A 27,512-nucleotide genomic window follows, 5' to 3' on the forward strand; every position below is an offset into this window, starting at 1 on the left:
GGATCAACTTGGTGACGAATGCGTGGAGAAAATAGCATCATCAGAACGTCGAGGGCATGCCCCCCTCCCCTCATGTTCTGATGTAAAATACAGTCGACCAACTTGGTCAGAAGGGGGGTGCCTGGCCCTATATTTGCACGTGCTTGGTTGGTTTCATCGCCTATTGGGGGGCGAGTGCTTGGAGTCCTGTTTGGATTGAGGCGTGGAGGAAAGAGAGTGTCGCTGGCATCAAGCATGGGCGCTGCTGCCTCCGTGACGACTGACGGGAATGGCGCGATACGTCTCCAGACGCCGTCACGGATCGTCGCGGCGTTCCTGAACCTCGCCAGCAAGCCGCACCATGCACCGCTCGTGGCCGCCAAGACGCAGTGGAAAATCACTCAGCCGTATGCAGGAGCCAACGGAGAGCCGTCGACAAACGAACAGGAACTTTTGCACATGCTCCATGACCCTGTGGGGCAAAAACACATTGGTGCTTTCGCCAAGAAGATTCTGACTTCCGAGACCTTCTTCTGCTGGGTCGAGATCAAGGAGTTCCGGGAAGCACCGTCGATAGGGTACCGCAAATCGATGGCCAAGCTCATCTATCGAAAGTACATCAAGAACGGGTCCACCATGGCACTTGGAAGCATCACGTCCGACCTGATCGTGCTGTATGATGTGCGTTGTTCTTGTGAAGCGTGTACATGTGCCCAGCGTTCTTTGTTTCTAAACCGGTTTTGCGTTGACTGTCGGTGAATACAGAAAAAGATTGCAGAGCTGGAGGCCAATCATGGCTCGAGTGCGACGGTCGATTTCTTTGACCCCCTCATGACCAATATTGTGGCCGATATGTGCCAAAACACGTTCATGCGGTTCAAAGCTTCTTCTGAGTACGAGACCTACAAAAAAGACTTGAAGGACACGTACAACAAGGTCACCATTGAGGACTTCGAATATCTGGAACTGCTCGGCAGTGGTGGATTCGGTCGTGTCGTACACGCTCGAAAGAAGTCTACTGGCAAGCACTATGGTGAGTATCCATATTTCGCGAAGATCTTAATGCCGTTGATGTCTTACAATTCTTGTGTGTGCTTTGGTATCTACAGCCATGAAAATCCAGCTGAAGACGGGTCTTCTGGACGAACACCACGACCAATTGAGCCAGATTACTTCCGAGAAGGACATTTTGCAGATCTGCCACAACCCATTTGTATTGGACATGCACTACAGTTTTCAAACACCAGCGCACGCTGTTATCGTGACGGAACTTGTGCGCGGAGGAGATCTGGGTGATGCTTTGAAATCATCTCGAGATGGCTACCTTCACGAGGATCGAGTTCGACTTTACGCAGCCGAGATTGGTTTAGCGCTGAACCATATGCACGAATTGGGGCTTGTTTATCGCGACTTGAAGCCGGGCAACGTGCTGTTAGGTGAAGACGGGCACGTAATCCTAGCTGACATGGGACTTGCAGCAGGTTTCGACCCATTGAAGCTTAAGAAGGAGGAATCGTCTGGAGACTTTCGGTATACACCAGTGCTACCCAAACTCACACGCCGAAAAACGACAGTAGGTACGCGAGGCTACATGGCGCCGGAGATAATCTCTGGTAAGTTGGTCAAGCGCGAACAACGGCCTGGGTACACGTATGCAGTGGATTTTTGGTCTCTTGGTGTCACGATTTTTGAGCTGGTGTGCGGGTTCCAGCCGTTTAGCATGCACTCAAGTGGTAACTTCTTCCAGGAAGTGGCCAACGAAGAGATCTTCAGATTGTCGCCACGAACACAACACAAGATCGAGCTTCAAAAGATGGCACAAGGCGTGACATTCCCATTGCACCTCACTCGAAACGCACAGGACTTCTTGAAGCGACTGCTGGAGGTATCACCGGAGCACCGGCTAGGCTGCAACGTTGAAAAGGGGTTTACCGAGTTCATGGAGCACCCGTTCTTCGAAACGGTTGACTGGGAAAAGCTCATGATGAAGCACATCGACCCCAAGTTCAAACCTGCTTTGCCACTTCTGAGCGACAAAAAGATTTATAACTCGTACGAACACATGATGTCGCACTTTGACATGCGCGACAAGGACTTCATCCGACGTAAGTATTTTTTTCTGTACGAATAATGTGTGTAGCTGACTGATTGACATGCTGGTGTTCTCGTCGCACAGACGACTGGTACGCGGACCCTGACCCGGAGATGCAGAAGCACTTTGACACATGGGACTATATCTCACAATACACTTTACGAGCCGAGCTGGGTATTGCCAAGGAGCTGGATGAGACGAATATCCCGTACAAGGTGCTGCAACTCACAGGCGAAGACAGCAAGGCAAAGTTTACAGCGACCAAATAGAACGTTTCCATGCATGGTGGACCCGCCAGAGAAGCAGTTCGGCATGCTGGTTATCTATAACGCCGCCGCGTGCATTGTAGCGGTGGTAGCACAGCCCCCCGCTCAATTGTAGCAGTATTAGTCAGGAAGATGGAGGCGAATAAATGAACTCGTTAAAATTGAGGCGTGGCGTAGTTTAGATGTTTGGCAGCCAAAGCAAGATCGGCGACAATGTCCTGAACGGTCGATTTCCACGTCGTTGCGAACATATTGTGCGCTGAAAAGAAAGCCTGGCAGCCTTGCAGATTTGGTTATGAAAAAGGTAAAAATGCTGCGGCTGCCGACACTGCTATCACTAATAGGCGCTTTACCGAAGAGTTAGGACTACACCATTTTACGAATCAAAGTTTTGCTTCATCTCTGACGATGCGGGCGATAAATCCTTTGGCATCCCCGGGAGAGTGAAACCGCACGACGGGTACTTCGTAATCCCCCCACTCACAATGTACCCCACTGCGATTCCGTTGTTCGTACACGCAATAGCACCTTCAGGAAGACCATGGGTCGAGAGATTTATCTCATTCCCCATTTTACCAGTGATTTGAGCTGGTACAATGGCGGTGGGACGGTATGGTGCGGAACAGAAAGACGTGAACTTCCGTCGTTGGTACCACATCAAATGAGGCCATTTTGCACCTGACGAGCTGGACGTGCTCCGGTACGACCACTTTCAGGATTGCAAACTCGAGAGTAGCTGAGCTACGCCAACAGACGTCGTCTTCGCGACTAAACTCGTGAACTCCATCCATCGCCGCTCCTTCCGGTGAAAGCCGCTCGATCATAACTTGAGGTCTTTCGGCCTCATTTTGCTGTTCTGGATTGTGGCTTGCACTCGTTTCAAAACGGCGACCTAGAAAGCGGTTAATGTCTTTCTTGAAGCCAGCACTTAGGCCAACAGCAAAGCGTTTATCAGCCCACAGACTCAAGTTGGTCATCAGATAAAAGTGCGTGTCGTCTCGCTCCACAACTAGCGATGTCGCTGTAGTCACGACTTTGGATGAAACAAGGACAGAAACTCTGACCACCGACTTCCAGACGTCCAACTGGACTCGAGGGTGCACCGTAGCCAGCTCCTCTGCGATCCAAATCTTCTTCTCTGGGACAACAATGTCCGGGAAGTTGACGAGAAGGTGCACGTCATCTTCACGCCCTTCGCCTGCATTTGGGAAGGCAAAATGAGGGCCCCCCACACATAGTGACGGGGTCATTTGCTCTTCATCTTTCATCATTTTTCTGACCCCGTCGGGAATTTCACCGACCTTCAGTTGCTTCACGTCGGGGTCGCTTGTCTTGAGCCAGTTGGCGTCCTTCTTGGCTGTGTGGCATTTGGTCGGCTGTGTGGCATTTGGTCGGCTGGGAAGTGGAATTGCATCTTGTCCTTGATCATCTGCTTCGCGGAAGCCTGCTCCTCGATGTCCAAAGTGAAGGAGCGACCGTCTTTGACCACCAAACCATCCACCGACTTCATCGATTTGTTCGCGCCAAGAAAGCTTGCGAGCTCCTGGGCAAGGGCTTGCACGGGAAGAAAGTCTTCAAGTGTCTTTACTTCTTTAACCACACTGTAGTCTGCTGGTGATCCCGTCTAGTTGCAGTGAGCTGAGCACATTCACCATGTGGCTTGGCTTTTGTGGACCACTTGCTGGATCTTGAAGAGTCACAAGCAGCTTCGGTCTCCGATTGTTATGGAGGAAGAGCAGCAGTCTGCAACATGGGGCGAGTTCAACACACAACAGCAACCAGAGAGAGAAGAAGGTCATGCATCGCAGTGGGTCGAGTGCATCAGCGAAAGTGGGGATTTGTACTACACGAACGCGGTCACAGGCGAGACTTCGTGGACAAAACCAGGATCGGAGCCTGGATGGATAGGTGGCGATACTGAGGAGGTTTCTGCTGACGAAAGCGCTGCTGCTCACTGGGACGCTGTTGAGATGCAGGCAGATGCTGCTGTTCACCAAGATGGTACAGCGAAATATGCTGGAGAGGCCGTTCACTGGCTTGAGCTGTACGACCCAGCCCAAAAGGCAGTGTACTACTTCGCACCGCAGTCGGGTGAGATTCGCTGGGAACTTCCCGAAGATGCAGCTTTGGTTCGCCACTGTGATAGCGATACAGTGATGCGCACCATTGTGTCGTTGCAAAGTGCTGCTAGGTCGCAGCAAGCCCGCGCAAAAGTAACTTCGATGAGGCAGCAACAACTGATGGAACATCTACGAGACGAGAACTCCGAGCGTGACAGAATCGCAGAGACGAGCGACGAAGTTCGTACGGATCCAGTTCAATCCAGCCAGGAAGAGCAAAATATCGACCCGCAGTGGATGGAAGTGTTCGATCCGGTGACACAGCAACAGTATTACTACAGTCCGCGTACTAGTGAAACGCGTTGGGATCCTCCTGATTCGCTTGTCTCCTCCTCGGACGATCGCCAGGTAGCTGCTGCGATCTCCATCCAGTCATTGTCTCGCGGCCGGCGCGCACGAAAACAAGTTCACGAACTTCGAGCATGTTCGCCCGAACACGAGGAACAGCAGCCGTTGTTTGCTTCAGAAGTACATGACTTTGGGCGCGAGGCAGTGTATCGCCGAGAGATGAATCATCAAGAGCTGCTGCAGCTCAAGGGTGGTGACCGGTTTTGGGGAGTGGATAACTATGAGCGAGAAGAATTGCAAAAGCGTATCGAGGAAGAGCTGCTGGTGCGGACAAAGTCCATGAACGGACTATGCTGGTCTGCAAATTATCATCAAATAAACGCTGCTGACACTCGACACGTCGAGGACCAAGAATTTGAAGACATGTATGAGGAGGTAGTAGACCCAGAACGGCTACAGCGAGAGGGTCAAGACGAGATCGATGCTCGAATAGCAATGGCTCACGAAGAGGCTCAGCAGTGCCACAACCAAGATAAATTCTGGGGTATACAAGCAGAGGAAGCTAGACAGAATGCTGCTAACATTGCAATGACTGAGGAGGAGGCCACTAGTCGCAATTTTGCGGCTAATGTGCTGGAGCAGGCACTTAGCGCGGCTTGGGAGGCTGAAGTACAGCAGAACGCTACGAAAGAACTAGCCACACGAGGTGGACAGGAACAGCGCATGCAGGCACGGTATTTTCGTTGGTTCTACCGTCAATGCGTGTCGGTAGACGAGCTGTTGGATTACAGATGGCCTACCAAACAGCAGCAGGAACGTCTTGAGGAAACCTCATCTCCAGTTAAAAGGAGGCGGCATGTTATTCCTCAGCCATACTGGGAGTCTGTTGAGTCTGCTACGCCATATCCTCTCGATGATTTGGTTGTTCACGAGCGATTGAAGCACGGTGATCTACGCTACGACCTCCGATCCATACTGACTGTACACCATCAAAGCGCTCGAGGTACAAATGGCACTCACTTTGAGATTACAAAGGCTTCTCTGGACTGTGCCTTTGACGAATGTATAGCTGCAGCACTTTTGAAAAGCCAAATCCCCACTGAGGAACAACTGAGCCGTGAGGAAAGAGATGAGTTTGCTGAGGATGGAAGCCAAGAAGGAGAGCTAACTCCTGGGTCTTCTGTCAATTATCGTCGCTCCTGGGTAAACTCTTCTTTGATGTTCCTGTTGCCTTGTCTTTAGTAAAACTCTGGTCTAACTTGTGTACACTTAGATGCCTGATCCACACATCCCTGCAAGATTTAACGGAGTCCCGTACAAACCAAATCAAGTAAGCAAAAACAAGCCAAAACACCTGCTGCGACCAACTTGCGTTTACTGACCGATTGCTTGCTTACAGATAAGCCCTACGCGAGATATTCTTAGTGGAGATCATCGCAAGTTAAACCAACTACCGTCGATGTCGAAGCCACATTCGTTCGTACAAGCCCCAAAGACCCACGAATTGCAGAAGGCGAAGGCCAAAGCACGAGCAACGGTGAAAGCCTCAAGTGTTTTAACGCTGCAAATGACCAACAACAAAAACAATTCCGGTCCTGCTCACGAACAAGATGATGATAAAAGGTCATACCTGCATGATGAAGACCCTCGTGCCCAATTCAAACGACAAGAACATCAAGTATTGTCAAAACTTTTTGCGCTCATGGACTTGGATGGAAGCGGCACCGTGAATCAAAGTGAGATGAGGTGGGCACTTCAACGAGATGCTGAGATACACGCACTTGCCAAAACCTCACAACTACTTCGTCTGCTGCTCAAACAGCGTACCCGCCTGGTAGCTCTTTTTTCAAGCCGAACAGTCGAAGGGCGACCGGAATCTACCATCGATGTGTCTCCTAGAGCTGACAACAGCAGCGAGCTGTCATGGGACGAATTTCTGGTGAGATGCGAAAGCGCCTACCTCGGTTTGATGGCGGAGGGTCTCATTCAGCCTGACGTTGTTACCCAAACCCATTCTCACGGCAAAAGGGTTGGTAATTCCTGCAACGATGACTACTCTGACCCACCGACGCGAGAGAGAGAGGCACAAACGATTCGACGCGTGTTTGCATTGCTGGACATCGATCAAAACGGTATTCTGGACGTGGCGGAAGCCCAGCGAGCCCTGTACAACTCGGCTGCCAACATCCCAAAAAGTGCTTTTAGGCCGGGTACGGTGTCTACAGAGCTACGTGCGCTAGTGGAAGGATCCAGAGCTTTGCAACCGATGCTGCACCAACAGCTTTTCATGACTGCATTTACCAAGTTTGAGCCTTTGGACCCTCGTGGCATCAGCGAGGAAGAGTTTGTAGCCTTTTGCCTAGAAATTGCGCACGTTGCTGAGGCTAACAACATGGTGGCGAGCGTAGGATAACTAACTACAGCGTGATATTTCTCTATACAATAATTATCGTCTTTGCATTAAGCATTGCTTCTAATATGTCAAACATCGCGTTAACTGCAAGACGTACTTGAGGTTTGTTCTCAGGATTCATTGATACCGCAGTAGCAGGATAGAATATACAGCAAGGACCACTCCGCCATGCAACCATGTTGGTCCCAGCTTGTTGTGAGGAAACAACGCCAGGAGTATTATTCCACACGAGTTGGAAGAGCTTCTGCGGTTGTTGCAGAGTTCCCTGGCTCTTTGGAAGCGTAGCTGAGGCTGTGACGAACAGTCCTGATAACTCTACAAAAGGAAGAAGCACATCTGCGATGCCGTAGGCGAGGCCAGTACGATGCGGCTCCATCAACGCTGCCTTTTTTTCTCGGCTATGAACTTCGATCACCCGCTGAAACTCCTGCGGCTCCGTGTGATGCATGACTGCATTCTTTGCCCCCCATGGCGTCTTCTGTTTTCGTGGTTTCTTTTTCTTGTTGTTGTCACGCTTGACAGGAGTCGTAGCATTTGCTCGGGTGGATGACATCATGTTGCGAAGACTGGCACTCTTCGTACCTCGACTTGACATGTCTGCAAGTGTCGGATGGGCAGCTCTGACAGGCTTACGACATTCTTCTTGACGGTTATCGGGGTCCACAACAACTGCAGACCCAACTCTTTTACCAGCTTCAATATCACTGTCAGTGCCAGTTGAATCGTCCAGACGTGCGGAATAGTAAAAGAAGAGGAACAGCTCTCCATCACCCGGCATTACAGCACACTCCTCTCTTTTTCGTTCCGATGAGAGGAATATGCTTTCGCTCAGTCGGATGAGCTCCCGCTCAACTGTTTCATCGACAGCCTGAGAGAAAGCAAGACGGAATTGGCGAGGCTAGACGGCAAGAAGGATGAACTATGTTGTGAGCCCTCAAACATGAAGCGCCAGACTTCAGAATCTGAGTAAACGTACCACTTGATTAAGTGCGCTCATGAGCTGTATTTCTGCGTTATCGCAGTTCTCGTAATTGAATGCCACACGACCAACCAACCACCTAGAATACCATGGAAACAGTGAGATCACTAACCCAAAAGTAATAGCGAACTCATTCAGGCAGTTAAGCAACAGCGGAGCTACTTACTTGGCTACGTCAACATCAAACATGGGTGTTGTGAAAAGCACCTAGTCGCTGTCCAGTGTTAGAAGGCAACAATCAAACACCCTTGTCATCAAGACATACCACAAGAAGCTTGTTTGAGGGTGTTGTTGCCAGTACCATGTTCTCCATGGGAGTGGCAAACATTCCAATCTCCGCCCCAACACCTGATCGTTGCTCTTTTGTTGAGTCTGCGTTATCGTTTGGATGAGTACTGTCGTTTGGACGAATACTGCTGCCTGCAGGGAAAGCACGCTGTCAGCACAATGTCCTTTTCGCCAGTAGGAATTCTACAGTACAGCGCACCTGCGAAGTTTTGCAGCGCAAAAATGAGTGCACCAAGGTTAAGACGCTCAGTCTTTGGGTGCCGCACATCGAATGCATCCGAGAAAGATTTGGTGTAGTGCAAGGACCCTGAGGACATTTCCACTAGCACCAAACCCTCCATGTCCTCAACGAGACCAGACTCACTGGGAGACCAAAGCAACGAGCTCGCTCCTCAAAAATAACGTCGTTGGTGCCGCGAATCTTCGTGAGACGAGGGAAGGTAGTGCAGTTTTGGTGCAACCGCTTTCAAATGGAAGTGTAGTTGGTGCTTCAGACTTGCTGGAGCAGTGGCTTGTAGAGTTCCAAACTCGCCGCGTCAGTTAGGGACCGGTCCATTCAAAACACTTGGTATTTTAGGCGAAAGCCATGATCGACCAACCGATCCAGGGGTTTCGCTTCCGCTGAAGCGCCGCACACCGATCCACGCCAATAGTCATAACAAGACATCCGCCAACGAATTGAAGCAGGTGCCCCGAAATCATGCCGGAGTCTCAGCACGTGGAACCTCAGCAGCAGCAGGCCCCGGTATCTATCAACGATGTGAACGTCGCAGCCGTCAAGCCGCACAAGCACTCCACCAAGAAGCAGTATCGGGTGCTTTGCTGCGGCAATTCGTGGCAGGACCTGCTCATAATCCCTCTGTGCCTGATCGGGGTGTATACTCTCCTCGGCGCGCTCTTTGCACTATGCACACGATCGGTACTCCAGACAGATGACACCAACACGGCACTTTGGATATTCTTCGTCTTTTACGCGTTCTTCGTCGCCATGCTGGGACTCGTGCTGGGGATCGTAGCGTACAACCGCAAGATGCTGAAAGCGCACGAAGACGACGACCCGGAAGAGCTGTAGGACCGACGGACCCGAGGATCTACCTGAAGCTCGTTTGGTGCGCTGCGGCGTTCTGGACTGGCACCGTCTCGATCGTTCGTGCCCTCACATTGCTGGGGCATTGGAACAAAGTAATACCACACATTCACTTCAGTTAATCCATTCGTCATTCATTACCTTTGACTCTTGAACTAGGATTTCGTGGCCGTTTGCCTGTTGCCTTTTGAACCTCCTAAGACTCGACTATCGGTCGTGTTGCCAGTAACAGCGCTGACAGACACGACATTATCGCCGCGGATGAAAAGTTGTTTCGTGTACTCGTGTTGCATCCCTCCAGCACTAGCGAGCACGCGCCGATTGCGACGTTGATCTGCAGCGGAAAACACGGCATCACTAGCATCACGGTTGCCCTCGCGCACCTCTCGTAGTAGCCGTTCATGGGTGTTGTACGGGACAAACTCTTGCGATACATCAATGAGTACCAGGTTCACGTGTTTGTCAAACGCCTTCAAGTACCCCGAGCACGTGCCACGCACACTATTCACCCGCCGCACGACCACAAACACACGCATCCGCTCAAGAAAGCAGCGTCGGAGCACCCGAAAAGGTCCGTCCAAATAAGTATCTACCCAACATCACACCACAAAAATAAGTAAACAACCTGCACATAGCAAACAACACCAACGACAGTCAGAACCTGCTAGTTGCTCAAACAGCGACGGCGTGACAGGAGCTGTCTTCTTGATCACCGTCGATGCAACTGCAGTCGACGGATTCGCCTTCTTGGGCCTCAGCACGAGCGCCTGACGGTTCATATCTGACTCTGGCAGCTAGACAACACAAAAAGTTTGGTAGTTAGCATCACCCTCATATAAAGCCCCCCTACTGTCAAGCGTACCAAATGGCGGCACTTTTGAGTGTTGTCCAGGGGGTAAGCCTTCGTCACGGGCAGCTTCAGATGCTTCTTGGGCGCCCGAAGTGCCTCGAGAGCATTAAATTGCGCTGAGCGAAAGTCCAATGGGTTCTCGGTGGTTTTAGACAGCGGAAAAAGTTTGAAATCTCGCTCGTACTTGGTGTTCGCGTGCAGTTTTAGCGCTCCTGCCATGGGTTCGTCGATCTGGTCGCTGCTACTGTCCGGAGAAATGAGGTCCGGCACTTCTCCGTACTTCTTGAAGAGTTTCGCGCACAGCTGGCGCTCCCGACCGGCGAATTTGCGCACAATCTCGGCGCTACATGGCAACAAAAAGACGAGCAACACGTCAAGTTTGCACGTCCATTACGAGCGATACACTGCGACTCCGCCAGCTTAAAGCACGACACTACGTAGATAACCGTTCGCGCGACACATGCACCTACATGTTCTGGTCATTACCCGGGTTGTGCTTGGCGTAGAAGGCGCGCAGCGTCGCCTCCATCTTCGTTGCGTCCATTGCGCAATGCGCGATATTGACACTCACTCCTATTCGATGTGGTCGACCCCACTTACACGCACTTTATTCCGTACTTGAACTTACTTTCGTAGAGCGCACCGCGTTTCTATTGACGGAGCAGTCGGTATCCTGCGGCGCTCAGTATGGCGGAGCAGAGTGTGGCGGAGCAGAGTGTGGCGAAGCGCGTGGAGTCGGCGACGCCGCTGTCAACCGTGAAGAAGCTCAAGCTGCAGCTGTTCCACCGGTTGCAGCGGCGCCACCGCGACGCCTGGAAGCGCTACTGGGGCGCGTTCCAGTTATACCTGGCGGCCAAGCTCTCGATCGAGGAGTTCCACGCGCTGGCCGAGGAGCTGCTGGGCCCAGACAAACGTACGCCAATAGGTTATTATGCACGATGGGAGGATCTGTGAGCTCTGACATTACATAGTAGATCTGCACAACAAGTTCGTGGTGGCACTCCTGAGCACGGCGTACCAGGAGGAGGGCGACTCTGCAGAGCTGCGCAGGAATCCACAGCCGCCGCCCGCACCGGAAATACAGGGCCACAACGGAGAAGGAGGCGGAGAAGCTGTACGAGCAGCTGCGGGCAGCAGTGCCAAGGACCCGCTGCTGCAAATTATCAAGGAGGAAGGCGCCAGACACGGTGAGACGATCTGTTTTAGAGAAAGAGATTGCAATTGTTTAACACAGCGGATGGAGATTCGGAGCAGCGCTCGAGTGTGATGCACGGCTCGCGTGAAGTGCACGGGCGCAAGCGGCCACACAGCAGCGTGGCGCCGGCTGACAACAACGCGGAGGAGGCCGGTGCGTGCAGTTTGCTTGAGATTGAACTTGCGTTGGTGCTAATTGACATGTGAATGGTTGGAAATGGGATTTGGGGTCGTGTTTTAGCGGTAAATAAGCTGATGCATCTCGAACGAAATAGATCGCACAGCGAGCATCCAGACCGCCATTCGGCGCAGCTGCTGATGGGGCTCGGCAAGCACGCGACGACGATTAGTCCGTCGTCCATTGCCATCACGCCAGGATCGGCGCCGTCTAGCAGCAGGGGCTTCGAGGCCAGCGTATCGTCGGACGGCAGGCGAGATTAGGACACAGCAGTTGGCGACCGGCGCGGGCAGCGTCATCCCAGTCTCCGTCGCTCGTCAACGATCCATCTGGATACTGTCGAGAGAGTCACCCGTCACTTCCGAGTGAACGAGGCAGATCACTCTATTTTATCTCCTTTATGTATTCCCAGTTGTGCTCTAGCTGCAGCAACCAACAAAACAGCCTCACAAGTAAGAGCAAAAGATCAGCTCATCGGCGTGTTAATGTTTTGTGCCATGAGCAACACCATCCCCAGCGGAACTCGCGCAAATTACATTCCATTTGCGCTTGCTGACAGCTGACTTAAGCTTTACCTTTGGGAATTGCCAACTATTCTCGATCGCTTTCAGCACTTCAACTGTCATTGTTCGTCTCTAGTGTGCTTGGCGTGGGTAGCACCCGCCAGGTCGGCTACGCGCTGACACGCTACCTGTTGAAAACGGCACCTCGCCCCGTACTCATCCGATTTTGCGAGCCCGGCGTGTAACTTTGAGTCCCTAGTATAAACCGTCACCACGGCCCTCACGCATCATAGCAATGCCTTCGTTGACTTCGCTCATGGGCATCTGCTGAACAATGGCGCGCACGTTCAGCCACATCTTACAATTCAACAACGTTCTCGTCCTGCTCTCCTGGGGGGTTCATTTTCGTTTCTTCTTCCTCGTCCTCCCCCAAGTACATGAAGCAAACAGTACGCCTCGAGACCCATTGAAGCACCCGTCCTTCATCCCAAAGCTGCTCGAACTCGCGCTTGGTGGAATCAACGTGCGTCTGATCCGTGGTCGTCTGAAACGTCTCTGCATGGCGGGCTCCATTGAACGCAGAAAAACATGTTCGGCTTCCGCCGGTCTATATATCAAAGACGTCGCCAGCCAAAAGAGGAAAGCTGTCTTTTTCTGATCGAGAGGAGCTGCGCTTGAAACGGATGAAGCTACCTAGGATAGGAAGGAGCGAGGCTGGTAGCTCAGCTATGCTCAGTTTTAGTTTCTCTTCATTTCAAGAACCTCCAAGCCCCACCGACCTTCCGTCTCGGCTTCTCGGACGCTGACGACAACTATGCGCTATGCCCTACGTAAAGCCCGAAGCCCTCTAGACGGTGGGTTACACCTACTGAGAGGCTACGCTTGACGCCCGACAGGGCACGTATGAGATTGGAGCGGGTGCCCAGTGGTCGGTGGAAGGAGCTGGACGCGTGCACGACCCAGAGGGAGGCTACTGAGGTGGAGCTCAGAGCGGTTTCTGAAGAAGAGGCGCCTAGTGGCATCGGGACTTACGTGGGAAGCGTCCTGCGCATCGCGCGAGTTGCGTCCAGTAAGCCGAAGGTCTGGGACCACGGAGTTGTCGTCGGCTATTCTTGGAAATCCCTAAAAAAAAACACAGGGATGCTGCAATTCACATTTGCAGACGAAACGATCGAGCTCGTGTGGCGTTGGTCAAGGTTCGACGGACGTTGCACCTTTCAGTGAAAGGCGACAGGGTGTCTTGATTGGCTGGTCTCATTTCCCGCGTTATAGTGACCTAGGAACGATAGTGACCGAGGTCTCGGCTGGGTCTTATAAAACCCCGGCCGAGGTTAAAAGCCTCGTTTGTACCCATTTCGTGTCGTACCCTCGGCTGTGTAGATACGATTTCCCACAGAGATATGTTTACACTTGATATTTGTATAGAAGCCAAATGATGACCTACAGAGGCTCTCAGAGCTGTAGGATAAAGAGAAATAAACCAGCAGTCTTCCCCACAAGCCACCAAGGGTCAAGTCTGTCTTCGGTAAGTCTAGCTAGCTTGTCTTAGGGTCTGGATACGCTCGGCTGCGTGGGATGCCTGTCAGCGAGCTTGAGGTACATTGAACCGAGAGTTTGTTGCTGGTCAGTCCAAGAGATAGGAGTGGTCGAGAGTTAGGGACGACGGAGAGTGTCGGTCCCTATATATTGGTGGAACCCGAGTGTTCCCAAGTGTATTTCACTACCCGCCGAGGTTACCCTCGGCAAACCTGTATTAGGCATGGCTGCCGGTACCCTTACTTCTGAGGGACTGCGGGGGTTCGCGCGAAAGCGCAATATTGCATTTTAGCCCTCGCTCGTGGCTAGTAGTGCAGGTTTTAAGGTTGACCGAACTCAACCTTGGTATACAGAGGTGCTTGCAACCAACCCGGTGTAAGGGATCGTTTCTGGTCTTCAGGTGTTGATCCAACGTTCGCTGACCTTTCGCGAGGGAAGCGTGTGTTGTTGGTGGGACTCTTACAGTTTGGTAGTGAGATTTTCTTCGTGTTCCTACACGACAGATACATGCCCCGCGAAACACAGGAACAAGAGCTTCGCTTTCAATAGCAGAATCCAATGAAAATGGCTCCTGTCTGTACAAGTCCATGGATCGCCTTAGCGATTTTGAGCACGCGTCTCAGTGGCAGCTTACGACCACAGAAATGACCAGTATTAACGATCTGAATCAACTGTTCAAACAATTGATCCATTACGTTAGCTTACACGGAGTCGTTCAATAACTCCAACACACGCGATAACCTCCAGGACACAGCGTCGGGGGCTGTTCGACGAGCAACAGGCACAGCACGACTTAGTGGTATTCGGATCCAGGGCAGCCGATGGCACGGCACGGCTCGGTGATGGGTATGGCACGGCGTTCTTGAAGGCGAGCGCGGCAGGTGTGGATGGGGCGAGTTTGGTTGTGAGCTGTCAGCCACAGCCCTCGATGTATTGTAACCCTATATGTGGACTGTGGATTAGTCACTGCGGTGTGGAATTTCCACACATACTGTGGATTTTTCACACTATCTCCTAGGATTCACCTCTTGTATCCAAGTTTGACTACCACGATTCCTGTAGTAGTTCTAGAGCACCAGCTCGCAGCCTAGATCCTCCTTTCATATCTACATGCATGCCAAATTTCAAAGTGATAGCATACTTTTTTGGCAGAATCACCCTGCGGGAGGCAATCCGAGCTAAACGGTGGCTTCAAAAATAAAAACTGCATGTATTTTATTTCTACGTGAAGGTGATGGACCCACAGCCAATCAGATCACAGTTTTTAATCAAGCACTAAGTACGAAATAATCTCGCGAAGAACCGAAAGGACACCAAGGAGATCCAGATCTCTTCGCGTGTCATTTCTCTGCTGGCTATGATGCACCAGAGCCCGAGTCAGTGCGCGAACGAGCCTGGGGTGGTGCCCACCACCGTACGCTGGATCCCGGATGCCGAGGTGAGCGTGTGCTTCGGCTGCCAGCTGCTCTTCGACTGGGTACGTCGCAAGCACCACTGCCGGTATGTACGTCTTGCTCTGCTCTGCTGTCTGGTACAAGACGCTAATTGTGTGCCTGCAGCTACTGTGGTCATGTTTTCTGCGAGCTCTGCACGCCGCAGCGCAGTCTCATTCGCGAGGACCAGATCCTCACCAACCCGGAGCGCAAGTACCTGGCTGTGAACGCGCACAACCCACAGCGCGTGTGCGATGACTGCCACGCGCGACTTGAGCCGCAGCAGGACGAGCTCCGTACGTAGATACTGTGCTAGCAACAATGTGTATAATGTAGAATCATCGGATATTGACTTTCTTCTGTGTGTGGGGAGGGCAGGGCTGACCATGAGCCATGCGGTGCAGACCACGGAGGTGAAGGAGTCGGGTCCCCAGAGGTTTTTCAACAGCCCCTACTCGTTCACACTTAAGGAGGAGATCCGTAAGGCTACGTACAGTGTCAAGAACTTCACGTTTCAAGGGGTGGTGAAGGACCAGTCTATCCCGCTGCCACTGCTCACTCATGCCAAGGGCATCGCCGTACGTGACTAGCTGCTTTGTTGCTGTCTTGATCCTGTTTGTAACTTGAGCACGTATTTGTTGGCTGGCGTGCCAGTTCTTGACGGTGATCAAAATGGGCTTCGTGTTCACGGGACGTATGGGAACAGGTCTCGTGGTTGCGCGACTGCCTGACGGCCGATGGTCGGCTCCGTCGGCTATTGGGACTGCTGGTGTGGGCTGGGGCCCACAGGTGGGAGGAGAGATAACGGACTTTGTTATCATCCTCAACACTCAACGTGCTGTTGAGGCTTTCTGCGCGTCTGGACAGGTGAACCTTGGTGCCGAGCTGGGCATTTCTGCAGGTCCGGTCGGTCGCGTGGCTTCTGGAGCGCTGGAGGCCAGTGCCTCTATGGACGTCGCTCCGTGCTACTCGTACTCGCACTCGAAAGGTCTCTTTGCCGGCATCTCGCTTGAAGGCTCGGTGATTCTCTCAAGGTCAGACATTAACCGCTCGTTCTACGGCAAGGCCATTGTGGTGCCTGATCTCTTGGGAGGTGTTGAGCCACCGCCGGTGGCTGCTGCCCCTCTGTATGATGCCATTCGTACAGCGATGGAAAGGTTCGTTGTTGCCCGTGGTGTTTAATTTGTGCACTTTGAAATACTTATGATTCGTGTTGTGCTTTCGGTAAAAGTCCGGCGAATGGCGCCAACCGCGTCGCACGCAGCTCTTCCATCCCAGCCCAGCAATACCAACCTACTGCAGCACCTGCAGCCAGCGTTGGACCCGCTATGCTACAGCCACCTCAGGCTCCAAATCCAGTTGCTTCATCAGCTCCGACGGGCAACTCGTTGTTCACTAACGCCCCGGTGAAACTGTGAAGGCTAGAAAGCATGAGGCTACACAGATGATTCACTTCGATGTCGGAACTCGTTCACTCGGTGGATACCGTCTCCAGCGCCAGCACTTGAATACAGCAATTTTAAATTACTCACGCAGTTTCCTCGAAAAAGCAGCAACGCGCTCCAAGTGCATGCCTCAGCAGAAAAGACCTGGTGTCTTTGGCAGTTCATCTTCCGTGGTTACCCATCCTGCACGCGCTACTAGTTCATCGCAGCCTCTAGCGCCGAGAAGAACCGTTCCTGTATTTGCCGTGCCTCGCGCGCCTTCTGTTAGTCACAAACAAGCTTCACGTGAGTTGATCTACCCACCCAACCTTCAAAAACCCTCAGCTACAGCACCGACCTCTGCATGTTCCTGCTGCGCAGGAGTCAACGCCGCAGCACTCGCCACGCCACTCGCGTTCGTCTGGTCGCTTCCATTTCCTGCAGCTCCAGACCCGTCCGCATTCTCCATCTTGACGTCCTCGTCCGAGCCTGCAGGGGCCGCTCCGTCCGCCGCCGCAGCGTCGTCCGTCGACTCATGCAGCTCTCCATGTACGCGCTCGACCGCCTGCCTGGATTCGTCAATTGTGCGACGGATGTCTCGCGCGGCATCCCGACGTTCCTGCACCTGCGTCTTGAGCATCTGGATCACCGTCTCGCGCGCCTGGTGCGGCCGGAAAGAGTTGATGAGGTTGTGCATGTTGAGGAACAGCAGCTCCACGTCGTCCAGCTTCTCACTGACAGCGAAAAATCACAATACAAAGTCAGCATCTCCCTCTACCCTCACTCTCAATTGTTCTGCTCACTTGAACATGGCTGGCTTCTTGATGAGGACGTCCACGAGTTCCACGAAGTTGGCGAGCAGCGAGCGGTTGATCCTGTCACATACATAAAGGTCAGTCTCTCCGCTATGAATGTAATATATCCAACAATATTACTTCTTCATCTCAGCTTTGTAGTCGACGGGGGCGTCTTCGTCGCCTTCCTCGCCCGCCGGCGCGTACAGTTTCTTGCCTGGCAGCAGGTCTGGTACCACGTCCTGCGTGCTGTAGGGCGAGCCGAACATGTGGTACGTCGGCTCCATGGGCTCGGGCGGCGCCGGGCCGCTCTCCACGCCGTCTGCATACAGCGCAAAGAACTTGGGCGGCGCCGGGAACTCCGACACGATCTCGGGCGTGTCCTCTTGCTCTGCCATCGTAAATTTCCTTCTGGAACGAAGTTTGGTAACTTACACCTCTGTCGTAAACTACATAACAAAGTAGTTTACAAGTAGTTTACCCATCAATCATCAAAAGCTCTTCTCAAGCCGATGCTGTCGGTACTTCGCTCGCGGTCTGTCGCTCGCTCGGCGCTGCAATTGCAGCATCGTTCGCGCTATTCCGCGTCCTCTGGTGCCAAGACGTCTAGCTCTTTCCGCCGCGCTTGGGACTCGTACGCGTCGTTACTGGAGAAGCACCCGCTCCGTACAAAGATCGTGACGGGAGGCATCATCGCGGGGCTGGGCGACGTGGGCTGCCAGGTTGTTCTAGAGGGCAAAGCGACCCACGTGGACGTCAAACGCACGGCCATTTTCACGCTCTTGGGGGGAATCCTCATCTCCCCCGTGCTCCATGTGTGGTACGGACTCTTAGGCTCGAAGTTGCCCGGGGTATCGGCGTCTGCAGTCGTGAAGCGACTGGCGCTGGACCAATTGGCGTTTGCACCGACGTTCTTGCCCATCTTCTTGTCGTCGGTGCTGGCGCTCGAGGGCAACGCCCAGAAGATACCTGACAAGCTGCGGGCCGACTGGTGGCCTGTCACCAAAGCCAATTGGAGCGTCTGGGTGCCGGCGCAGATCCTCAACTTCCGCTTCGTGCCGGGATCCATGCAGGTGCTCTTCTCCAACGTGGTGGGGTTGCTTTGGAATGCTTATTTATCCTACGTCAGCCACGCGAACGTGCCCAAGGCTCTTCTCGAGGACGAGGAGGTGGCGGCGACGAAGTTCGGAGAAGGGGAATTGACAGCTACCCCGTAAAGGGTTGAGTGGAGGAATATCAAGTAGACTACCGACGGTCTAACTAACTCCTGCCTGCCTTTGAGTGTATCCGTGTATGTTAAGGCTGTGGTTTAGTGCTGCGGACTGCCGAATGTATTGTGCAGCGGCGTGGCCAGGTGCTTACGCGCTGACTGGACGGTTTTGGCCACGAACGAGGCCAAACCGGTAGGCGGCGCGATTCGATCGCGGAAGCGACGACCTTGTCCGTGATCTTGGTCGTTCTGGGCGATGTTGGGAGATGAAGAAAAGTAAGGGGACGGAGACAACCAAATGGTTGCGCTCGCACATTCAGGCGGCTCGCTGACTGCGTTTGGCAGCTCCATCAAATTGTTGAACAGATCGGACCCGCGTCGGCTTGTGTCTTCCCGTTTAGACCTGACGGGGCGGATCATCGTGCGCTTCTTCTGGCCCTTGCGCTTGGCCATCACATCGCTCGTGCTGTTGTTTCCAAGCGGAACAACGTCGTAGTCGGCGCTGCGCTCGGATGTTGCCAATCGCAAAAGCAGCTTATCGACCTGCTCTTCTAGAGTCGCTTTGTCAGCCGAGAGCGTCTTGAGCTCGAACTCCATTTGCACCAGATCGGCGCGCAGGCTGGTAATCACCTGATCCTGTGCTTGCAACTGGCGAGCCTCAAAGCTGGCAGCCCCCGTGACGGTGGCATTAAGGGCAGCTTTCAGCGTGTCGCGTTCGCTTTGCAGATGCAGCAACTGGGCGTGCGCTGACGAGAGTTCCTCTTCCAGACGGCGGCAGTGCATCTGAGCCTTGTCCAGTGCCTTACGTGCTTCGATGCGGTCTCTATTAGCACCACTGATGGAGCTCAGAAGAAGTTGATGCTGCTGTTGCTGCTGCGCAAGCGCATGTAGCAGCTCATCGCGAGCTTCTCGCGCAGCATCAGCGTGTCGTTCATCCTCAGCGCGTTGCGCCGCCAACCGTGCGTTTTGCTGGTACAGCGCTTCCGTTTCGACGCGCAAGCCACTCAGCTCGCGTTCTAGTGCAGCATTTTTCTGCTGAAGCTCGAGTCGCTCTTTGTTCGACTCCTTGCGCTCTCGCTCATGATCTCGCACCTGGTTCTCCATGTGCGATGCCAGCACTTCGACGTCCTCCTGCAGTTGGCGATAGCGCTCCACCAGGATCTCGTGGGTCTCGTCTTCATTATCGCCTTGCGTTTCGTTCTCACTCTCTCCTCGCTCGTGGTCGCTGTCATCCAGATTGTCGGGTGCCTCTTGCTCAGGTGTGTTGCTAGCAACGGTAGTGTCGGTGCTTTCGGTGACCTGCTTCTTGGTCTTAAAAGGACTCTCGAGGTCGTTAGAGTGCCCGTTGAGCTGATTGGAGGAAGGCTCTGTGGCTTGGCTGCGCTGTACCCAGCTTCGTGTTGATGAGATGGGGTCCATGCTGCTGTTGCTGCAAAGTCAACTTAGTCGAAGTGAGGGACTCTCGTGGCCATGACCACTTCAACCAGGAATACGCTAAGATGGCTACACAAAAATAGAACGCAAAATATAGAAACTGTAGCCATTTTGATGTGTGCATTCCACATCTTGCACTGCTATGCAGTCGCACCACTTCACAGGCCATGACTTGGACGTACGTCACAGCATTGCAGTTGATGGCCCTACCGCCGAATCTGCACTAAACGCACTTGTGTCCTACTTGTGGCTTGTAGTTACTCGAGTCGTACGTTCATGATTGTATCCAGCAGTTGCCCAAGCTTCCAGCCGCCACGGATGCTGCGGTGGCAGGTGCTAGTACTCAGATCCCGACGCGCTGCTCGGCATACCACACCGTGTGTACCAACATGCTCAAGGAGGTGGTGTCGTTATTGTCTCTCTTCTCGCCGCGACTGTGTCGGCTTATCGGGCAGGTATGGGACCTCGCTTCGCTCAACGTGTTTGTGCTGCTCCAAGTGGCAAATACAGCATTGCAAGACGCACAGCAACTACGCGACCAGCTTGCGTTCACGGAACGCTTCCACGCAGAAGGTGTGCAGCGACAGATATCGCTTGCCCAGCGATACGAGGACGAACTTGCTCGTCACCGAGTGAATGAGCAGGGACTACGTGCTGAATTGCAAAAGGTGCGTCAGCGAGCCAACCGTCTCGCGGTGGAGAACGGTCAGCTGCACCTCGTCGTGAGTCGGGTGTTAAATGCCCAGGCCACTATGGAAGCCACTCGCTACGACAGTTCTGCTACGCAAGAGCATGACGGGCCGATCTTTTACGAGGACATCGCTGCAGTTGGAGATGCCGAAGAACGCGAGCTCTTTGGAGTTGGTGACGGTGATGAGGATGCATTGGCGCGAATCGAGACCGTGCATCCAATCGAGAGCTGCGCGACCGATTTTGAGCAGCTCCTTCAAGCGCTTTTTGAGGGGGAGGAGCGCAATGTAGCCTTGCTGAATGAAATGGACCGCTTCATCAACTCCACCGCCGTGGCGCTGCTATGGCGTTATGGCTCAACCGAGGAAGAACACCAAATGATGCACCGGATGCTAAGCGCGAGTACAGTTGGCACGCAAACGGACGGCGCCGTATTTGAGAAACCTTCACGTTTGAGCTCTCAAGGGGGTGATCAGTGGGAATCTGAGAGCGACGACTTCGAATTGGATAGCGACGCTAGCGGATCTCGCGTGGCCACTCAGCATCTTGCATCGACTCAAGAAGAGTACGAAGATGGAGATAATCAACAACAGCAGAAGGCTACGAAGCACGAGGTGGTGCCAGTGACGAAGCACCAAGTGATCCCGGCGACTTTGCGCGCGCAATTGGATTCACGACCTCGTGTTCAACGCGTACTTGAGAAAGCCCAGCTCAATCGCATTTTGCTGCGGCTGTACCTCGAGAAGCTCGAATGTGACGCACGCACTTTGCGGCGGCGCCGACTGCAAAGCGCTCGCATCGCACGTCCAGGCGGGGTTAGCAAAGCTCTTGACGAAGGTGAACTACCCTTCACCGTAGTCCGGACACCACTCCACCGCTTCATGAAAGAATTTTTCTTGGCACGCTATGAAGTGCCCGCCCTGGCTGATTTTCACATGATGGAGATCGTCAAGAGCTGTCTTTACTACCACGAGCAGCTCAAGATTACTCTTCGCCGAGGCGCCGTCTTCGCGTCCACTGCACTCATTGGGTGTCTGCCTGGGATGCCCGAAAATCTTGTTCAGCACATGCATCAGCATCAGCAGCAAGTGCACGACCAATCCACATTGAACGAGCATCCTCTCCAGGAATGTTTCCAGCAACAGCAGCAGTTTGCTGCTGCAGACGTCCGTGTAGCACTCTTTAGCCGCCTTTGTGAGCTCGTCCCTTTCGATACAACGACCGACTCGTCAGCAGTATGCGGAAATCTGTCGGCCTGCTTATTGAATGCAGTAGTGGACGTTCTTGGTGACCTTCTGGAGCTGGACCCTGCTGTACATTCACTCGCTGAAGTCGAAAATGTCCCGAGCGAGGCAAGCTGGGGGGTTCCGCGCGATCTAGCTGTCGAGTTGCTGACGCGACACCTCCAGTTCGTTGGCCAGGCAATTCTCGAGGATACCAAAGCTCGAATGGTTCAACTGACCCCTGTGATACGATCGTCCGATCCCTCAGTCGGCGATGCAGACTGTATCGCCGTTGATGTCTTCCTCGCACTGTTTGCGACCACGTGGTTCGAGTATGATGGACGGCTCCAAGACAAGCTGCGCGACAGTTATCGCCATCAATTGCTTCTGTCGTCACCCTTTGCTAAGAAGCAATTAGCTGCAAGAGAAAACACGAACATCGAGACCAGTGGAGAAACTTCACACCGAGACAGCGAGATTCGAGTGGAACGACCTATCAGTCGCATGAGCACTCGACGTTCCACCTCAATGCTGCCGACAGTGATGATAGGAGCGGTTGCCATCTCGACGACAGTGACACCTCTGGAAATGCTCATTCAAGCCTGCAAAACGCTTGAGAATGAGACGCTGTCATCTTTGGACATGGAGGAGCTTGAGGGTGTATTTCGCGGTCTACTGGAAGCCAAGCAACTCGACGTTAACCACCGTCACCGGCAGTCCATCAAGAATCAACACAAAGACGTTCATGAGAAACCGGGCACTGCGGTCTCTCTCGGCGGCGTGACTGAGACAGACTTCGTGTTTCACGCACTTCAAGTTCTTCGGCGGCGGCGCAACAACTACGGACTGCGCACGAACAGCAGACGCCTGCGAGGTTTCGCTAGTAACTCAAGCCATGCGACCGAGACTGTGTGCCTGGACGAGGAATCCATCCCCCTCAGTTCACTCAAACCTGGCCTGTCGAGTGACAGTCTCACGAATGTCGGCAAACAGTAGCTGTAGCAGAGGCAACGATAGAACGTGGTTAGGCAAAGCATCAAATGCATTTCGCTGGAACGCAAATTGCAACACAAACCATAGCAGCAACAAATTCAAAACTGAGACCATTCGCTTGCCCCCCCGCCGCCGCCGCGGTAGTGAACCAATCGCCTTCGCTGGCTGACACGGGTTAGCAAGAAACAAAATAGTAACTGATGGTCGACGGCACGAGATTTGGTCGTTGCAAGCGCATTAGCCAGCACTTCATCGGTGAAAGGGGGACCCCCGCGGCGAGACTGCGGCGTTAGCAATAACGCAGACAGCGTGGATGGGGCACTACCTTTTTCTCTGTTCTTCTTTTGCTCCTTTGCCCGCCTCCTTCTTCAGCTACATCACTCAAGTGTAGAACATGCGGTTGAGGACGTTGCTGTGCACGTCAGCAAACTCGAAGCTGGAAACGTTCGAGTTGTAGGAGCCCACCGTGGAGGCACCATCCGAGCCCTCGTTCAGATAGAAGCGAGCACGCGCTGCAGCCAAGTGCGCATAGTAAACCGGAGTGACAAACGACACGGAGCGAGTGCAGCGCGAGAACGTGTAGCCCAGGTGGTACGTGAGGCGTTGAATGTCCTCCGCCGACATGTTGTTCTCATCATGCAGCACCGTGTAATGTCCCGGTACGGTCGTGCCCTGGATTCCGCTGTGGCCGTAGAGGAAAAAGTCAAATCGATGCGGGTTCACAACGCCGGTGTCGATCACTGTGCCAGGCATAACATTACCCTTGCGGTCGGCATCACGCTGGTTCACTGGGAACGCTCTGAGGTGGTGGCGCTTGTTCACTACCACGAAGGTGACTGGAGGGTTGTAGTCCTCAGATATCATCTTAAAAGCCTTGCGTAGCGCCCGCATTTCGGTCTGCAGGATGTCAAACATTTGGCCCTCGCTCACTCCATCGCGGTAGTAGATCACGTGCTCCGGTTTGCGCTTGGTGTTGTCATAATAAGCCAGGAACAGTTCGCGCAGCATACTTGGGAGCTGTTGAATATCGCTGGAGGCCTTTTGCGCTGCCACGCGCGCAGCGTACTGCGCCGAATAGCGGTCCATGGAGGCCACAACGGCAGCGATGGACGGACGGCCACCCATGCCCGAGCGCGGGTGCTCCACATCAGCTCCGATGATTATCGTGGGCGCGGTGCTAACCAGTGGGAGCGAGTCACGCAGCACCGCGTTCTTTCCTTTCAGCTTCATGTTGATCTTGAGGCACACGTTCGCGCAGAATTGTGGGTTGGCTCGAGGAAGATTCACAGAGGCAATGCATTGGCTCGGCAGGCCCAGCACTGTATCGGACATGCGCTTGACGTCGCCGTAAACAGGAGAGTTTTTGGCCGGCAAGATCACCATGAGTATCTGTGGTGGGCCCATGTTTCGTCTCTCCAGTTCTTGGTGGCACATTTTCATGAGCTCTTCCACTTGTGCTCCACGGTACTGGTCCTGGTGGATGAGCACGGGATTTTTGTCCTCAAATGGGAGCCCACGCTGGTCTCCCAAGTCGGTCAACTTCCCAACAAAGTTTCGGACGTCGCGCTCGCTGGTATTAGCCGCAACGATCACTCCCCAATTACGAACAGGAACACCCTCGACGAACTTCTTCGCATTGAGACTCCACTGGCCACCCGCTGGGCGCTCCGATACATTCTGGTATTGGACTTCGGGCGCTTCCATGACGCGAGCTTCCGTTGATTCAAGACGTTGGTCCACCTTGACGCCAAATGCCGCCAGAAACGGGTCGTTCTCAAAGCCTGCCTGGCGAATTTGCTCCATAATATTCTCTTTGCGATTGCGCGGAGGCTGACTGGTCTGGCGAATGATTTCCGCCGTGTCCAGGTCGTTGATGTTGGCGCAACGTTGTCCAGGAGCAACCTCGCAAACCTCAATGGGCAGCCAATTTTCTTTTCCAGGGCGCTTGCTGCCAACGTTCACCAATGGTAGATCCGGATAGCGCAGTTTCATGTTGTACTTGGCAATGAAGTACGCAGCAACGGACATGTCCTCTCCCTTAATGCTCACTATCGTCCGGTCAGCAGGCTTGGCACTCACCCCGAAAATGGCGCGCTTGCGGTCTTTGCGGTGCGTAGGCACCACCTCAATCTTGCGCAGCGCGCGTGCCAACGATTTCATATCACGCTCCGACAGGTCGCGAACTTCGTCGGGGCCACGAGCCCGCAGAGCTGCCATAGCGAGCTGCATCAAAGGGCCTGGTGCGTAGAACACGGTTGCTGCTTGGTCAACGTTCATCAGCAGCTTGTGGTCTGCGAGCCGAATCGCTTGGTGGTAGCCCCAACAGAGCTCCTTGCCACCCTTCAGCGAGTGCGTCTTCTTCATCGTAAAGAAGTTACGCCCGACAGCAATGAGACGTTGAGCACCGAGATGACGTGCCACCACGTCAAGAGCCTGGAGAACAGGCATAACGTTCACCTCCGGGTTGGAATAATAGTCCTCCAAACTGGACGTGGAGATGGTCTCCACCAACTTCATCTTGACGACAAAAGTCCTCGGGCCACGAAAACTCCGACGAGGTGCGCCGTCAGCTGATGGGGGTGGTGCAGGAGGTGCCGGTGTGGCACTGGGGCCGTCCGGGTTAACGTCTGCGAAATCTCTCGCAGTCCACGGCAGCATGGCCGGCGAATAGAGAGCAGTCATGCCGTCGTGGACCACTCGCAGACCTCCAAATTCTCCTTCGTATTGGTGAAGTGCTGCGTTAATCACGTTGCGCACTAGTGTACGAGGCAACGGGCGTTCGGGTCTCGCCTCTTGCTTTGGCGGCGCGTCTGCCGATGGCTCGGCCATCACAACGTCCTTGTCATCCTTTCGTTCTTGTTTCGGCTCGTCGCCCATGCTCTCATCTTTTTGGTCGGCGCCCGAAGGACCATACTTTGAGTCCGCCTGCAGGTCGGGGGAACGTTCAACTGTGACATGATATTTGAAAATCTCCGCCGGGGCCGCGGCGAGCGAGATGCCAAAGTAGTTGACGTTCAGCTGCATCGTCTTGCCGCTGCTAGCAATACCTGGCCGACGGCAGATCTGTACTTCTTGCTGCAGGTCGGCGTCATCCGCGGAGACTTCACGGGCGCCAGCGCGGCCGCTCCACTCCTCTTGGATGCGCGGGTCGGCGATCGGGTTGCCGATCTGCTCGTAGCCCGATCCGGACACGACACCCGCACCATCTCCTTGTTGGCCACGAGAGCCGCCACCTCCGCGGCCACCAAATCCGCCTCGGCCTCTTCCGCCGCCGCCGCCACGATCGCCGCGACCATTTCCTCCACCATAGCCTCGATCACCGCCACCTCCGTAACTTCGGTCATCGCGCTGGCCACCAGTAGAGCCTCCATAGCCTCGGTCATCACGCTGGCCGCCAGAGGCTCCATAGCCTCGGTCATCGCGCTGGCCACCAGCAGAGCCTCCGTAGCCTCGGTCATCGCGCTGTCCACCAGAGGATCCGTAACTTCGGTTATCCCGCTGCCCAGCTGCAGAGCCTCCGTAGCCTCGGTCATCACGCTGGCCGCCAGAGGCTCCATAGCCTCGGTCATCACGCTGGCCGCCAGAGGCTCCATAGCCTCGGTCATCGCGCTGTCCACCAGAGGATCCGTAACTTCGGTTATCCCGCTGCCCAGCAGCAGAGCCTCCGTAGCCTCGGTCATCACGCTGACCACCAGAGCCTCCATAGCCTCGGTCATCCCGTTGTGCAACAGCAGAGCTGCCGCCCCCATAACCTCGGTCGTCCCGTCCGCCATATCCACCGCTCCCGCCCCCTCCATAGCCACGGGAGCGGTCCTCGTACCCGCCGTAGCTTCCACTTCCTCCATACCCACCTCGGTCATCATATCCTCGCGCTTGGTCGTGGCCTCCCGACGAGGCTCCATATCCACCATAGCCCGAAGCTCCTCCAGCAGAAGAAGAGCCCCCACCACCGCCATCACCACCGTACCCTCCGCTGTCGTAGCTTCCGTACCCTCCCGATGCCGAAGCTGTGTACCCTCCTCCGCGGTTATAGTCGTCATGCCCAGCCGACCTCGAGCCTCCTCCTCCTCCGTAGTCACCTCCGCCGCGCGAGTCGTAGCTGCGTTGGTGCTCGTGCCCGCCGCTTCCTCCCCGCTGGTCATAAGCCCCACGCTGGTCGTATCCCCCTCCTCGTTGACCATAGCCACCACCCCGTTGGTCGTACCCTCCTCCTCCTCGTTGGTCGTACCCTCCTCCTCCATGTTGGTCACCATAACCTCCGCTGCTGCCGGGACGAGCTTGGTCCTCGTAACCGCGGCGCTGGTCGTAGCCACGCTGGTAACCGCCGTAGCCCCCGCCGCCGCTGCTGTAGCTCATGGCGTTGGACGAGGTGTCGTGCTTCCGGTCTCTTCACTTGTTGGCTTGGATCGCGTATCCAACGGTAAGCTTGCTGTAAAAGACGAAAGACAATCTCAACACTGCGTTTCAGTATTGCGTGTAGTGACGACGTAGTCACTAAAGCGGGACCGAATAAGATGGTGCTTGCCTATCGTAAATAG

The 27,512-nt window shown here is 54.1% G+C and overlaps 12 protein-coding genes across 15 annotated transcripts; 7 read left to right on the plus strand and 5 right to left on the minus strand.

Annotated features, from left to right (window-relative positions):
- Positions 1 to 234: 234 nt before the first annotated feature.
- KRP23_3260 (Serine/threonine-protein kinase AtPK2/AtPK19) lies at positions 235 to 2,340 on the plus strand (the record flags this gene model as incomplete). Its single annotated transcript, XM_067888086.1, has 4 exons — positions 235 to 660; positions 745 to 1,012; positions 1,089 to 2,084; positions 2,156 to 2,340. 4 exons carry the CDS (start codon positions 235 to 237, stop codon positions 2,338 to 2,340), a joined length of 1,875 nt encoding a protein of 624 aa, XP_067747361.1.
- Positions 2,341 to 4,061: 1,721 nt separating this feature from the next.
- On the plus strand, positions 4,062 to 6,583 carry KRP23_3261 (uncharacterized protein; the record flags this gene model as incomplete). Its single annotated transcript, XM_067888087.1, has 5 exons — positions 4,062 to 5,748; positions 5,815 to 5,948; positions 6,019 to 6,075; positions 6,145 to 6,491; positions 6,568 to 6,583. 5 exons carry the CDS (start codon positions 4,062 to 4,064, stop codon positions 6,581 to 6,583), a joined length of 2,241 nt encoding a protein of 746 aa, XP_067747362.1.
- A 579-nt stretch (positions 6,584 to 7,162) lies between these two features.
- Positions 7,163 to 8,766, minus strand: KRP23_3262 (uncharacterized protein; the record flags this gene model as incomplete). The annotated part of the gene is made up of 6 exons (XM_067888088.1): positions 7,163 to 7,180; positions 7,256 to 8,056; positions 8,135 to 8,216; positions 8,304 to 8,344; positions 8,403 to 8,557; positions 8,625 to 8,766. The coding sequence occupies 6 exons, from the start codon at positions 8,764 to 8,766 to the stop codon at positions 7,163 to 7,165; spliced, it is 1,239 nt and encodes a 412-aa protein (XP_067747363.1).
- Positions 8,767 to 9,125: 359 nt separating this feature from the next.
- KRP23_3263 (uncharacterized protein) lies at positions 9,126 to 9,497 on the plus strand (the record flags this gene model as incomplete). The annotated part of the gene is made up of 1 exon (XM_067888089.1): positions 9,126 to 9,497. The coding sequence occupies one exon, from the start codon at positions 9,126 to 9,128 to the stop codon at positions 9,495 to 9,497; it is 372 nt and encodes a 123-aa protein (XP_067747364.1).
- A 170-nt stretch (positions 9,498 to 9,667) lies between these two features.
- KRP23_3264 (Small nuclear ribonucleoprotein Sm D-like protein) lies at positions 9,668 to 10,906 on the minus strand (the record flags this gene model as incomplete). Its single annotated transcript, XM_067888091.1, has 4 exons — positions 9,668 to 10,101; positions 10,174 to 10,306; positions 10,375 to 10,705; positions 10,833 to 10,906. 4 exons carry the CDS (start codon positions 10,904 to 10,906, stop codon positions 9,668 to 9,670), a joined length of 972 nt encoding a protein of 323 aa, XP_067747365.1.
- Positions 10,907 to 11,049: 143 nt separating this feature from the next.
- Positions 11,050 to 11,997, plus strand: KRP23_3265 (uncharacterized protein; the record flags this gene model as incomplete). Of its 2 annotated transcripts, none has more annotated exons than XM_067888092.1 (4): positions 11,050 to 11,275; positions 11,334 to 11,549; positions 11,606 to 11,710; positions 11,798 to 11,997. In XM_067888092.1, the coding sequence occupies 4 exons, from the start codon at positions 11,050 to 11,052 to the stop codon at positions 11,995 to 11,997; spliced, it is 747 nt and encodes a 248-aa protein (XP_067747366.1). The 2 variants fall into 2 exon arrangements, with proteins under 2 accessions (XP_067747366.1, XP_067747367.1); XM_067888093.1 differs by having other exon boundaries at positions 11,337 to 11,549.
- Positions 11,998 to 15,130: 3,133 nt separating this feature from the next.
- Positions 15,131 to 16,624, plus strand: KRP23_3266 (SH3 domain-containing protein; the record flags this gene model as incomplete). Its single annotated transcript, XM_067888094.1, has 5 exons — positions 15,131 to 15,273; positions 15,333 to 15,502; positions 15,585 to 15,784; positions 15,861 to 16,363; positions 16,438 to 16,624. The coding sequence occupies 5 exons, from the start codon at positions 15,131 to 15,133 to the stop codon at positions 16,622 to 16,624; spliced, it is 1,203 nt and encodes a 400-aa protein (XP_067747368.1).
- Positions 16,625 to 16,846: 222 nt separating this feature from the next.
- On the minus strand, positions 16,847 to 17,822 carry KRP23_3267 (Mediator of RNA polymerase II transcription subunit 7b; the record flags this gene model as incomplete). The annotated part of the gene is made up of 4 exons (XM_067888095.1): positions 16,847 to 16,912; positions 16,989 to 17,364; positions 17,434 to 17,505; positions 17,566 to 17,822. 4 exons carry the CDS (start codon positions 17,820 to 17,822, stop codon positions 16,847 to 16,849), a joined length of 771 nt encoding a protein of 256 aa, XP_067747369.1.
- Positions 17,823 to 17,936: 114 nt separating this feature from the next.
- Positions 17,937 to 18,641, plus strand: KRP23_3268 (Protein SYM1; the record flags this gene model as incomplete). The annotated part of the gene is made up of 1 exon (XM_067888096.1): positions 17,937 to 18,641. One exon carries the CDS (start codon positions 17,937 to 17,939, stop codon positions 18,639 to 18,641), a length of 705 nt encoding a protein of 234 aa, XP_067747370.1.
- A 92-nt stretch (positions 18,642 to 18,733) lies between these two features.
- On the minus strand, positions 18,734 to 20,053 carry KRP23_3269 (uncharacterized protein; the record flags this gene model as incomplete). The annotated part of the gene is made up of 1 exon (XM_067888097.1): positions 18,734 to 20,053. The coding sequence occupies one exon, from the start codon at positions 20,051 to 20,053 to the stop codon at positions 18,734 to 18,736; it is 1,320 nt and encodes a 439-aa protein (XP_067747371.1).
- A 157-nt stretch (positions 20,054 to 20,210) lies between these two features.
- On the plus strand, positions 20,211 to 22,977 carry KRP23_3270 (uncharacterized protein; the record flags this gene model as incomplete). The annotated part of the gene is made up of 2 exons (XM_067888098.1): positions 20,211 to 20,246; positions 20,326 to 22,977. The coding sequence occupies 2 exons, from the start codon at positions 20,211 to 20,213 to the stop codon at positions 22,975 to 22,977; spliced, it is 2,688 nt and encodes an 895-aa protein (XP_067747372.1).
- A 378-nt stretch (positions 22,978 to 23,355) lies between these two features.
- Positions 23,356 to 27,227, minus strand: KRP23_3271 (Protein argonaute PNH1; the record flags this gene model as incomplete). Of its 3 annotated transcripts, XM_067888101.1 has the most annotated exons (2): positions 23,356 to 26,142; positions 26,208 to 27,227. In XM_067888101.1, the coding sequence occupies 2 exons, from the start codon at positions 27,225 to 27,227 to the stop codon at positions 23,356 to 23,358; spliced, it is 3,807 nt and encodes a 1,268-aa protein (XP_067747375.1). The 3 variants fall into 3 exon arrangements, with proteins under 3 accessions (XP_067747375.1, XP_067747374.1, XP_067747373.1); XM_067888100.1 differs by lacking the exon at positions 26,208 to 27,227 and having other exon boundaries at positions 23,356 to 25,998; XM_067888099.1 differs by lacking the exon at positions 26,208 to 27,227 and having other exon boundaries at positions 23,356 to 25,002.
- Between the last annotated feature and the right edge of the window lie 285 nt (positions 27,228 to 27,512).

Source organism: Phytophthora ramorum (genome assembly GCF_020800215.1).
Source record: "Phytophthora ramorum isolate Pr-102 chromosome Unknown Phyram_PR-102_s0003, whole genome shotgun sequence".
NCBI lineage: Eukaryota > Oomycota > Peronosporomycetes > Peronosporales > Peronosporaceae > Phytophthora > Phytophthora ramorum.